Source organism: Tupaia chinensis, unplaced genomic scaffold, assembly GCF_000334495.1.
Source record: "Tupaia chinensis unplaced genomic scaffold, TupChi_1.0 Scaffold000659_1, whole genome shotgun sequence".
NCBI lineage: Eukaryota > Metazoa > Chordata > Mammalia > Scandentia > Tupaiidae > Tupaia > Tupaia belangeri.
Window position 1 is genome coordinate 835430 of NW_006160181.1, and position 11857 is coordinate 847286.

At 46.7% G+C, this 11857-nt stretch overlaps 2 protein-coding genes across 3 annotated transcripts in view; both read left to right on the forward strand.

Moving 5' to 3' along the window:
* The window catches only part of S100A13 (S100 calcium binding protein A13), a 15935-nt gene extending 7703 nt beyond the window's left edge, over positions 1–8232 (forward strand). Inside the window, exon 3 of one of the 2 annotated variants that reach the window (XM_006159822.3) lies at positions 7825–8057. In XM_006159822.3, coding sequence (XP_006159884.1) covers positions 7825–7968 — 144 coding nt within the window. In that variant the 3' untranslated portion in view covers positions 7969–8057. Of the gene's footprint in view, positions 1–7824 lie in introns of both variants that reach the window. The other variant, XM_027776294.1, reaches the window with a different exon arrangement.
* Positions 8233–8491: 259 nt separating this feature from the next.
* The window catches only part of S100A14 (S100 calcium binding protein A14), a 4080-nt gene continuing 714 nt past the window's right edge, over positions 8492–11857 (forward strand). Inside the window, exons 1-4 of the mRNA XM_027776306.1 lie at positions 8492–9444; positions 10792–10904; positions 11371–11517; positions 11726–11819. Of these exons, the coding sequence (XP_027632107.1) occupies positions 10875–10904; positions 11371–11517; positions 11726–11819 (271 nt within the window). The 5' untranslated portion in view covers positions 8492–9444; positions 10792–10874. The remainder of the gene's footprint in view (positions 9445–10791; positions 10905–11370; positions 11518–11725; positions 11820–11857) is intronic.

The window sequence follows — 11857 nt, forward strand, 5'->3', positions numbered from 1 at the left end:
GTGAACCGCGGTCGACTACGTGGGAGTCCAGCGACATAGCCATTACGCTAACTGCTGGTTCCATTTTTTTTTTTCCCATAGGGTGTGTGCATGTGCCAGAGAGAGACAGACAGAAAGAGAAGTAAGAAATCCCCCCCCCCCCCAGGGAGGATGGTCATATCACAGTACCTTCTCCTCTAGTTTCCTTTAGTGATTTTGGGCACACATGTACACGTGCTCAGTGTGATTTTCAAGCCACCAGGTCTGGGATTCAGGCCGTATTGTCAGCCATGTGGGATCTAGTGCTTTAACCTCCACGCACAGATAAGCATGAGCCCTGTTAGTCCAGAAATTAACCTTTTTTATTATATAAGGAAAATTGATGAAGTTTACAAAAATGGAATTAAAAGTACAAGTTTATTTTTTAAAATTTTAAAAATTATTTTTTAAATTTTGTTTATTATTATTATTATCTTTTTAAAAATTGCAAAATTCTGAGTGGCCCCATTCAGGGACTAGGACCACTGCAGACCTTCTGCCCAGACTTCACCCTCCTGTCCTCCAGGTCTAGCCAGGAGCCAGGACAAGCCAATCACCAGCCTTCTGTATCTGAGTTCTGAGCAGCCACATTCATGTGGTGTGTTGTGCACCACATGGTTTTCATTTTTGCTTAAAATTTTTTTTCTCTTTTTAAAAAGTGTTTGTCTTGTTTTTTCTCTTTTTTTTCTTTTCTTTTAACCTTTCTCACTTTTCTGCTCAGCCTTCACACACTGATATTCTAAACAGGTCTAGGTGCTCAGTAGCCAAATATCTGAATACTTTTAGAGTCAGATTAATCCTCAATTTCCATTGAATTTGCTGCACAAAGGGAGAAACATGGTACTGTTTAGAGATTGTAGGTCACTTCCTCCTGCATCCCACTGAATGCTCAGATTTAACTCCAAAAACTAAGGAAAAAAGTATAATACATCATATCTGACCAGGAACCACTACAGAGGCATAAGAAATATGAGAAATAAAGAAAATATCTCTCCCCTAAGGGAAAATAATAACTCCTCATCCTCCACAGACAATACAAGGGAACTTGTGGAAATGTCAGACAAAGAATTTATAATATTCATAGTGACAAAGCTAACAGAGATGCAAGAGAAGAGAGACAACAAACTTCAGAAGATGCAGGAGAAAAGAGACAATGAATTCCAGGAGGTGAGGTAATTCTTGCATGATCTGAAAGAGGAAATACACATCATAAAAAAGAATCAAGTGGAATTATTAGAGATGAAAGCTGTAATACAGGAAATCAAAACCTCTGTTGAAAGTATTAAAAGCAGATTAGATCATTTAGAAAATCGAATCTCAGATGTAGAAGATAGAACCTCTGCCTTAGAAAAATTCACCAAAAAGACTGAGAAAATAACCCAAAAAATGAGAATAACATACGAGTAATACTAGATACCATTAAGCACCCAAACATTCAGATCATCGGTATCCCAGAAGATGAAGAAACTAATAAGGGCATTGATAATCTATTCCATGAAATCCTGGAAGAAAACTTTCCAAACCTAGAGAGGCATTCAAAGATCCAGACCCAAGAAATACCAAGGACCCAACGTAGAATCAACCCAAGAAAATCTTCCCCAAGGCACATCATAGCCAGATTGCCCAAAACCATGGACAGAGACAAGATACTAATTTTGGCAAGAGTGAAATATCAAGTTACTTTCAAAGGGTATCCCATCAGGCTATCGTCAGACCTCTCTTTGGAAACAATACAAGCAAGGAAAGAATAGGAAAAGATATTCAAGTTGTTAAGTGAAAAACAATTTCAACCAAGAATACTATACCCAGCAAGATTATCCTTCATATGGAAAAAAAGACAAAAACATTCTTTTTTTAAAAAATAATTTTATCTATTTATTTATTTACATTTTTTAGACATTCAATCGCATTATTTAGCTTACAAAGTGAACATTCTTAGATAAACAAAATCTGAAAGAACTTACCACCAGACCTGCACCTCCTGAAGTGCTGAAAGGAATGCTATACCAGGAAAACTAAAGTCAGACACACAGAAATAAGAGTACAAAAAACAACCAAGGAAATGGCTATCCTAATGGTATGAACAAATCCAACATTGAATGCTAACTTCCAAAGTTTAAATGGAAAGATCAGACCACAGTAACCATAAATTCAATAGAAGAGAGATTAATTACATGAGATTGAATTAGTGAAATAGAATTTTTTGACTTTAGACCAAAATATAGGAGCTGGCAGGTGGCATGGTGGTTGAGGGCGCTGGACTCCCACATGGCCAACCACAGTTCAAGTCCTGAAATGGTGACTTGCTTTCTCACTTTCCTTCTCTCTCTCTCTCCCTCTCACTCTGTTCCTATTTGGTCAAATTAAAAATCAATCCATCAATCAATATTTACTTATTTTAATATGATCAGAGAGGGACAGAGTGAGAGCAAGAGCAAGAGAGAGAGAGAAAGTGAGAAAGCAAGTGCCAGGTCCGGGATTTGAATTGCAATCGGCCATGTGGGAGTCCAGCGCCCTTAACCATCATGCCACTTGCCAGCCCCAGTAAAATAATTCTTTAAAAAAAAAATACTACTTATTTTCTTCTATGCTTTGATTTGTCTTCTCTTGAACTGTTGATAGGTTCATTACCTACTATTTGAACTGAATCCTAACCTTTTTCCTGGCTTTAAGTCTTAAGCAAATTTCTCTTAACATGTTTTTGATTTTAACCTATTAAAATTAAAACTGTTTTTCTTGAAATTAAAAAATGCATTAAAGGACCAGCAGATGGCATAATGTCACTGGACTCCCATGTAGTCAACCACAGTTCAAGTCCCAGACTCAGTGGCTTAAACTCACACTGGGCGCGTGTGCATGTGTGCCCAAGATCCTGAGAGGAGAATGGAGGAGAAGGGATTGCATGTGGCCGTCCCCCCTGGGGGGTGATTTCTCGCTTTCTGTCTCTCTGTGTCTTTCTGGCGAGCACACACACCCTATAGCACCCCCCCAAAAAAAAAAAAAAAGAGCATTAAGAAGGGACCAGCGGGTGGTGTGGTGATTAAGGTGTTGGACACTCCCCAGTGGCTGACCACGGTTGGAGTCCCAGACCTGGCAGCTTGTTTTCTTGCTTTCCTCTCTCTCTCTCTCTCTCTGTGTCTCTCTCTGGTCAAATTAAAATAAATGAATGAATAAATAAAAATAATTATTTAAAAATGCATTAAAAAATACTTAATGACTGCAGTAAGCTATACAGCCCTAGCTAGGTGCGACTTCAGAGTATGTTTACTTACTGAGGTTTACATCTAAAGTCAGACATGTGTTCATAAATATGTATATATCAGCTCTGCTTACTATTGAACATTTTAAAATTAATTAAGACTTTAGTGAATCAATAGAATGTGGGGGGAGTTGAAGGCATGGAAAATAACTGTAGATACCAGAGACAGTGTGGGAGGACAGTGGGAAGGAAATAGCAGAGGGTGAGAGGTAGGAAACCAACGGGAAAAAAAAAAGCACAAAATATATAAGAAACAAGAAATGGAAAATTATTGGTTGATGATAACGTGTATGATAATATCCTCTCTCTCTGTGTGTCTCTTTCTGGTCAAATTAAAAGAAATGAATGAATAACTAAAAATTAAATTAATAATTAAAAACAAAAGAATTATTTAACTTTATTAATTATTATTATTTTTTTCAGTTTCATCAGACAGAGAAAGAGAGAGGAAAAGTGAGAAAGCAAGCCACTAGGTCCAGGTCTTGAACTGTGATCTGCCATGTAAGAGCCCAGCACCTTTAGACACCACACCACCTGCCAGCCCTTCCATGCAGTTGTCTTTTTTTGGGAGAGGTTTTTGCTATAGGGCGTGTGCACTCGCCAGACAGACAGAGAGACACAGAGAGATAGAAAGCGAGAACTCACCCGCTGGGGAAGATGGCCATGCTGCAATCCCTTCTCCTCCATTCTCCTCTCGGGATCTTGGGCACGCACGCACACGCGCTCGGCGTGAGTTTAAGCCACTGGGTCCGGGACGCGAACCGCAGTCGGCTACACGGGAATTCAGCGACATAGCCATTATGCTAACTGCTGGTCCCTCCCTGCAGTTTTTAAATAGTACTCATTATCTGTGAACTTTTTCAATAACCTTTGTACATATTGCAAATATTTTCACCTAACCTACTCTTTATCATTTGACTCAGTAGTTTCTGTCATATGAAATGTAAAAAATTTACATAGATCTATCAAACTTTCTAACTAGCTGCTCTATTTATGCCAGGCCTAAACATATTAAAACACATGCCACTTTAACTTTTTGTTTTTTTTAGAGGTTTTCGCTATAGGTGCTCATGCCCTCGCCAGACGTAGAGAGACATAGAGACAGAAAGCGAGAAATCACCCCCCGGGGGGATGGTCACACCGCAATCCCTTCTCCTCCATTCTCCTCTTGGGATCTTGGGCACGCACGCACATGCACCCGGCGTGAGTTTTAAGCCACCGGGTCTGGGACGCGAACCGCAGTCAACTATGTGGGAGTCCAGCGACATAGCCATTACGCTAACTGCTGGTTCCCAACTTTAACATATTTTTAAAGTTTTTTTTCTTTTTAATTGCCAGAGGCCACTTATACTTGCCAGAGAGAGAGAGTAGGGAAGAAACACCTCCCACAGGAAATGATCATGATCACGTCGCAATCCCTTTTCTATTTCTCCAGCCTGTTGGGATTTTGAGCATGTGTGCACATGTGCCCAGAGTGTGTGTGTGTGTTTTAGAGATTTTTGGTATAGGGCATGTGCACTCACTAGAGAGACAGAGAGACAGAAAGTGAGAAATCATCCCCCAGGGGGATGGCCATGCCACAATCCCTTCTCCATTCTCCTACAGGGATCTTGGGCACACACTCACATGTGCCTGGCATGAGTTTCAAGTTGCCAGGTCCGAGAATTAAACCACAGTTGACTATGTGGGAGTCCAGCGACATAACCATCACGCCATCTGCTGTTCCCAACCCAGTGTGTGTTTCTTTCTTTCTTTTTTTTTTAAGAATTATTTTATTTAACTTTAATTATTTATTTATTTAAATTTGATCAGAGAGAGACAGAGAGAGAGAGAGAGAGAAGAGAAAGCAAGCCCCCAGGTCTAGGACTAGAACCATGGGTGGCCACGAGGGAGTCCAGCACCCTTAACCACCATGCCACCTGCTGGCCCCCCAGTGTGTGTTTCAAGCTACTGAGGCTGAAATTTGAACAACACAATCAGTCACATGAGATCCATCTTCCTAAACACAAGCCCTTGGGGCTGGCCCACTTTAACATATTTTTAAGAACCCAAACTTGGGACCAGTAGATGGCCTAATGGTTATGTTGTTGAACTCCCACATGGCTGACCACAGTTTGAGTCCCAAATCTGGCAGCTTGAAACTCATGCCGAGTGCGTGTGTGTGCATAACCCAAAACCCAAGAGGAGAATGGAGGAGAAGGAATTGTGGCATGGCCGTCCCCCCTGGGGAGTGATTTCTTGTTTTCTGTCTCTGCTCTTCAGTGAATGCATAGACTCTATAGCAAAAAAAACTCTCCAGGGGCCAACAGTTGGCGTAATGGCTACGTTGCTGGACTCCCATGTAGTTGACCACAGTTCAAGTCCCAGACCTGGTGGTTTAAACTGACACTGGGCACGTGTGTGTTTGTGCCCAAGATCTTGAGAGGAGAATGGAGGAGAAGGGATTATGGTGTGGCCATCCCCACAGGGAGGTGATTTCTTGCTTTCTATCTGGGGGAAACCCCGGGCTGAAAAAAAAAAAAAAAAAAAAAAAAAAAAAAAAAACTCTGCAAAAAAAAAAAAAAAAAAAGAACCTAGTCTTTGTATCATTGTATCATTATTTTTTTCATAAATTTTTAAAAGAATTATTTTATTTAACTTTATTTATTTATTTATAAATGATTAGAGATGGAGAGAGAGAGAGAAAGTGAGAAAGGAAGCCACCAGGTCCAGGACTTGAACTGCAGTTGGCCATGTGGGAGTCCAGTGCCCCTACCCACCACATCACCCGCTGGCCCCCATTATTAAAATTTTTCTACTGATGTTAAAGTCTACCTTTATTATTTATTCAATTTCCATGTGTATTTTGGGTATCTTTATTTTGTTTCATTCATCTATTATTTTATAACAAACTGGTTTAGTTACTCTTCTTTTTTAAATTTATTTTTAAAGAATTATTTTATTTAGGGGCCGGCAGGTGGTGTGGTGGTTAAGGGCACTGGAGTCCCACATGGCCAACTATGGTTTGAGTACCAGATCTGGCAGCTTGCTTTTTCACTTTCCCTCTTTCTCTCTCACTCTGTCCCTCTCTGGTCAAAAGAGAGTAAGAGTGAGAAATGGAAAGAGAGAGAGAGGGAGAGGAAAAGTGAGAAAGCCAGCCACTGGGCCTGGGATTCGAACCACAGTCGGCCATGTGGCAGCCCAGTGTCCTTAACCACCATTCCACCTGCTGTCCGGGACTTGAACCATGGTTGACAATGTGGGAGTCTATCACCCTTAACTACCACACCACCTGCCGGCCCCTCTCATTACATTTTCTAATGGATTAATATTCCTATGGCTGGGGCCTGTAGGTGGGATGGTAGGTAAAGTGTTGGACTCCCACATGGTTGACTGTAGTTTGAATCTTGGAACTGGTGGCTTGCTTTCTGACTTGCTCTCTCTCTCTCTCTCTCTCTGTGTGTCTCTCTGGTGAGTGTGCATGCCCTATAGCAAATTTAATAATAATAATAATAAAAGTAAATAATTCTTTTAAAATATTCTTATGCCTAAAAGCTATTATTTTTATGTATTAATATTGTAACCAGGCACTATTATTATTATTATTAATTTATGCCAGAGGGTGCACACATGTTAAAGAGCAGAGAGAGAGAGAGAGAGTGAACCTCCCCACAGGGCATAGTCTTTCTGCAATTCTTTTCTCTTCCTTTCTCCATCCCATCAAGATCTTGGACACACCCGTACATGCCTGCCCTGTGTGTTTTTCTTCCTTCCTTCCTTCCTTCTTTCTTTTTTTCTTTTCAATTTGCCAGAGGGCACGTGCACTAGCCAGAGAGAGCGAGAGGGAGAAAGTGCCCCCCAGTAGGACCATGCCTCTATTCCCTCTCAGTTCCTCTGTCAGGATTCTGGGCATGCATACCACACGTGCCCAGTGTGTTTTTCAAGCTTCTGGAACTGGGATTCAACCTGGGGTCAGCCATGAGGGATCTGGCTCCCTTAACCACTAGGTTATGAGGCTGTCTCAAGAACCCCAAATTCTTTTTAAAATTTTCAGATTGATGGGACCAGCAGTTAGCGTAATGGCTACGTCACTGGACTCCCACGTAGTTGGCCGTGGTTCGAGTCCTGGACCCGGTGGCTTAAACTCACGCCGGGCGTGTGTGCGTGCGTGCCCAATATCCCGAGAGGAGAATGGAGGAGAAGGGATTGTGGCGTGGCCATCCCCCCTGGGGGGTGATTTCTGGCTTTCTGTCTCTCTGTCTCTCTCTGTCTGTCTGGTGAGCGCACGCGCCCTATAGCAAAAACCTCTTCAAAAATAAAATAAAATAAAATAAAATTTTCAGATTGATTTTACATGAAGTCCCCATCAGGGTGTATGTAATATTTTATATATGCATATATATGTAAATATATATATATTCCGACAGAGAACTTTACACGCTTTGCCTGTGAAATGTTTTTTCTTTTCGTACCTCACACCCACCCTCTACCATCCCCCCTTTACCATCCATTCTCTTAGTAAAGAACCCTAGATTCTAACCCTTCCCTTCCCTTTCGTGTCTTCTCAGGATGTGGGCTCCTTGGATGAGAAGATGAAGAGCTTGGATGTGAATCAGGACTCAGAGCTCAAGTTCAATGAGTATTGGAGACTGATTGGGGAGCTGGCCAAGGAAATCAGGAAGGAGAAGGCCCTGGAGATCCGGAAGAAGTAAAGCCGGCAGGGCAGGGCTGGGCAGGGCCAGGCAGAACTCCTTTCCCCGCAATAAATCGTCCTGCTTGAAACACAGGTGTTTCTTACTCACACCTGCCCTGATTTCTTCTCTTGAGACCAGGGAGGAGCTGAGGGGGTCTGAAAATTATGAGCTCCTTAAGGACAGGTCATGTTATTCATCTTCAAATATTCCACGGCATCCAGCACCAAGTCTTGTACAGAGCAGGTGGTCAATAAAGAAATGGTTGATGGGTGGGACCAGTAACTGGTATAATGGTTATGTCACTGGACACTCATGTAGTCTATCATGGTTCAAATCCCGGACCTGGCAGCTTAAAATTCACACTGGGCACGTGTGCGTACGTGCCCAAAATCCCAAGAGAAGAATGGCGGAGAAGGGGTTGTGGCATGGCCATCCCCTGGGGTTGGGGGGGTGACTTCTCACTTTCTATCTCCCCCGCGAAAACAACTGAGCCCAAAAAAAAAAAAAAAAAAAAAAAAAAAAAAAAAAAAAAAAAGGTTGATGAATGAATATATGAAGGGCAGAGACAGAAATCTGGCACTCAGTTGCATGGCCCTGGCTTCATTTTCTTATTCCTGGGGTTTGTCCCCTGGATGATAACGAGTCTGAAAAGTGACCATGTGTGGAGGGTTTACTATGTGCCAGGAACGGCGGGACACATTTCACCTACATTATCTTAGTTAATTCTCACAGCCCTTTGAAGTAGGTAAAGTAGGTACTATTTTTACATTCTGTATTCAAGATGAGGAAGCAGATTTCAGAGAGGTTAAGTCACAAAAACAAGAGTGGGTGAAGCTGGATTGGAATTTCAGAGAATCTGATAACAAGGATCCTCTCTGGATAGGCCCTTGGGAACACTAAACCACCCCCGCCCGCTACCCCTGCCGTCTCTTCTACGTGGCAGGGGTGAAGCAGAGGGAGAAGGGACACCAAATTCCGTTGAAGGATTGGGATGAAGGTCTGGGGCCAGTCCCCCAATGCAGAATTGGCCATAAGTCTACTACCCTTCCTGTCCTAGCCGGCTGGAGGAGCGTGTAGTTTGCCTTCCCGCCACCAGAGGGAGCAGGGGCGGGGTGCCTCAGAGAGGGCAGCTCAGCAGGGCTCCCAGCTGTCACTGCCAGACTGTCAGGTGTCCATGTGGCGCCACTAGTCCAGAGAAACCTTTAGGCTGACACACCACAAAAGGGTTGCAGACTGAGACCCTCCCAGACAGAGCTCTCAGTGGGCCCTCGGACTCAGACTCTAGAGGGACTTTAGTGGAGACATCCAGAGGCTCTCCTGCACCAGGGCTCCCCACGGTGAGACACCGACTCTGGAGACTGCGACTCCTCAGAGGGACTCCAGGCTGAGGAACTCTCGGAGAAGCCCCGTAGAAGCCTTCAGATTGAAGGGACCCCTTCTGAAACTCTTCAGAGGAACTCTCAGAAGGAGACACTTTTGGAAGAGACCCTTAAGGTGGGCCCCTAGACCAGAAGCACATGGGAGCCCTGGAAGGTGACTCGGGAAGGGGCACTGGAAGAATCTGATCTGAGAGTTTAGAAAGGTGCCTGGAACTTTAGCTCTGAGCCTCACCCATCCTTGCCCTGTCCCGTGCTAAGCCCTCTGCCCCTCTTCCTACCTCCTCCCTGTCACTTGTAGTTACAGGCCCCTGGCCTGAGCAGGCGAGGAGGGCCACCAGGTTGAACCGAGTTCCTGGAGGGTCCTTGGGGTGCCATCCCGGGTACTGGATTGCAGGGGTGGGGGCTTCCTGTTCTGAGTTAGGGAAGCACGGGCTTCTGCGGGAGGGAGGAGCAGGCAACCCAACCTGCCTGAAGAGATGAGCAACTGCCAGGGAGCCCACCTGGGCCTTGCACACCTGCCCGCTGGGCTGCTGAGGGGGCTGCAGGGAGGTCAGGTCAGCACCCACCCGGCTCCTCTACTGAGCTGCCCTGCTCTTTCCTCTGCCCCCACTCTGCCTTTACTGGGGAAGGCTGGGATTGAGAGTCCAGAGAGGCCCCCACCGAACTCCCTTCATGTCCCTCCTTCCCTTCTGTTCACAAGCCCTGCCTTGATCAGCCTCTGCTTCTCCGTCTTTCCTGCTTACTGACTCAGACACCCCCTTCCTTGCCGCACAGTCCCTTAGGCCCTTCTGCTCTGAGGGTGGACCCCATGGTGTCTCCAGGTCCTCCCTCCCTCTCTCTCTGACTTCCCTTTCCCTGTCTCTCTAAGATTCTGTGTGCCAAAGACCAGAGGCATCCCAGACCCAGCCCTCCTTGAAGCCCTCTTCGGCAGGGGTGGGGCAGGCTCTGGAGTGCTGGCCAGCGGAGGGTGGGGCTCACAGGGCTGGCTCATGGCCTGGGCAGTGCAATAGCAGAGGTGGCTCAGGGAGGAGGCCCAGCCCCCTGCCTCCCCTCCCTTCCCCCAGGTATAAGAGCTGAGCTCAGGTGAGCTGGCTTCTCCCACCCAGTCTCAGCGGCTGCTAGCAGGTAAGGAAACCCAGGGCTTTTCACCCAAATGGGCTGCTCCCTGTCCTGACGGCTCACTAAGCTTTCTGATCTTAGACTGCAGGGGAAGGGCCAGAGGTGGGGCAGCTCCAGGTCCTGGAGTTTGGTGTGTGTGTTTGGAAAGGTGGGGGTTGGAGGAGGTGGGAGGAATGAGACTAAGGGAGGCCAGAGGGATTCCCTCTGAATGCCTTGGCCTGGGGACTATGCTCTTAGCTCCTGGAGCCGGGCAGGAACTGGGCCTGGGCTCCTGGGGATGGAGCCAAAGGGGGCAGTGGAGAGAGAACTGCTGAACTCCCCTCACCCCAGGCCTCCTCCTTAGGCAGATCATGAGCCATCAGCTCCTGTGGGGCAGACTGTAGAACACAGCTCCGCGAGGGACGAGGGTCGAAGCCCGCCAGCACCATGGGACAGTGTCGGTCAGCCAATGCCGAGGTGGGCCCCTTCGTTCCTGGCCTGCTTTCTGTTTCCATGTTCCTCTCCTCCACTTCGAGGGTCTATGCCCCCTGCTGATGTCTGCCCCTCACCTTGGCCTTGCCCTGCACCCCAGACTCAGCCTGGGAGAGCTGACCCTCACCCCTGAGCCCACACAGGGTGATGCAGATGGAGTCCTCCTGGGAAGAGGATGCCTGGGCACGTGCTGGGACCTGCCCTGCCTGGGGCTGGTGGGTGGTGGGAAGGAAGCCTTGCCTAACCGGTGGCTCTGGGCAGAGGCTGCTGTGGCCCAGAGGCTGGGGTGGGGGTCGGGGGAGAAGGCCTGGATACTGGGCTTTGGAGTGGGTGGCAACCCAGGTGCCTTCCAGCTGTCTTCTGCTCTGTTGGCATTGCCAGACTCCTGGGAGAGCAGGGTGTTGTAGGACGGGTGAAGGCTCCCTGACATGGGTGATGTCCCTGCCCTCAGGATGCCCAGGAATTCAGTGATGTGGAAAAGGCCATTGAGACCCTCATCAAGAACTTCCACCAGTACTCGGTGGAGGGCAGGAAGGAGACGCTGACCCCTTCGGAGCTCCGGGACCTGGTCACCCAACAGCTGCCGCACCTCATGCCGGTACTGAGGGAGTGGATTCTGCCCCAGCCAGCACCCTGACTGCCTGAGCGAGTGCTCTAAGACCCCACCCACATGGGCACTAGCAACCCCAGCCCTTCCCTTGCCAGGGCTGGGTAGACCCAGGCCCTGCTGCCTGCCCCTGGGCAGGGTGGAGTGGGAAGACCTGAAGGCGCGGCCTCCTGAGCTGTGGTGTCTCCCTTCCCCACAGAGCAACTGTGGGCTGGAGGAGAAGATTGCCAACCTGGGGAGCTGTAATGACTCCAAACTGGAGTTCGGGAGCTTCTGGGAGCTGATTGGAGAAGCAGCCAAGAGTGTGAAGCTCGAGAGCCCTGTGCCCGGG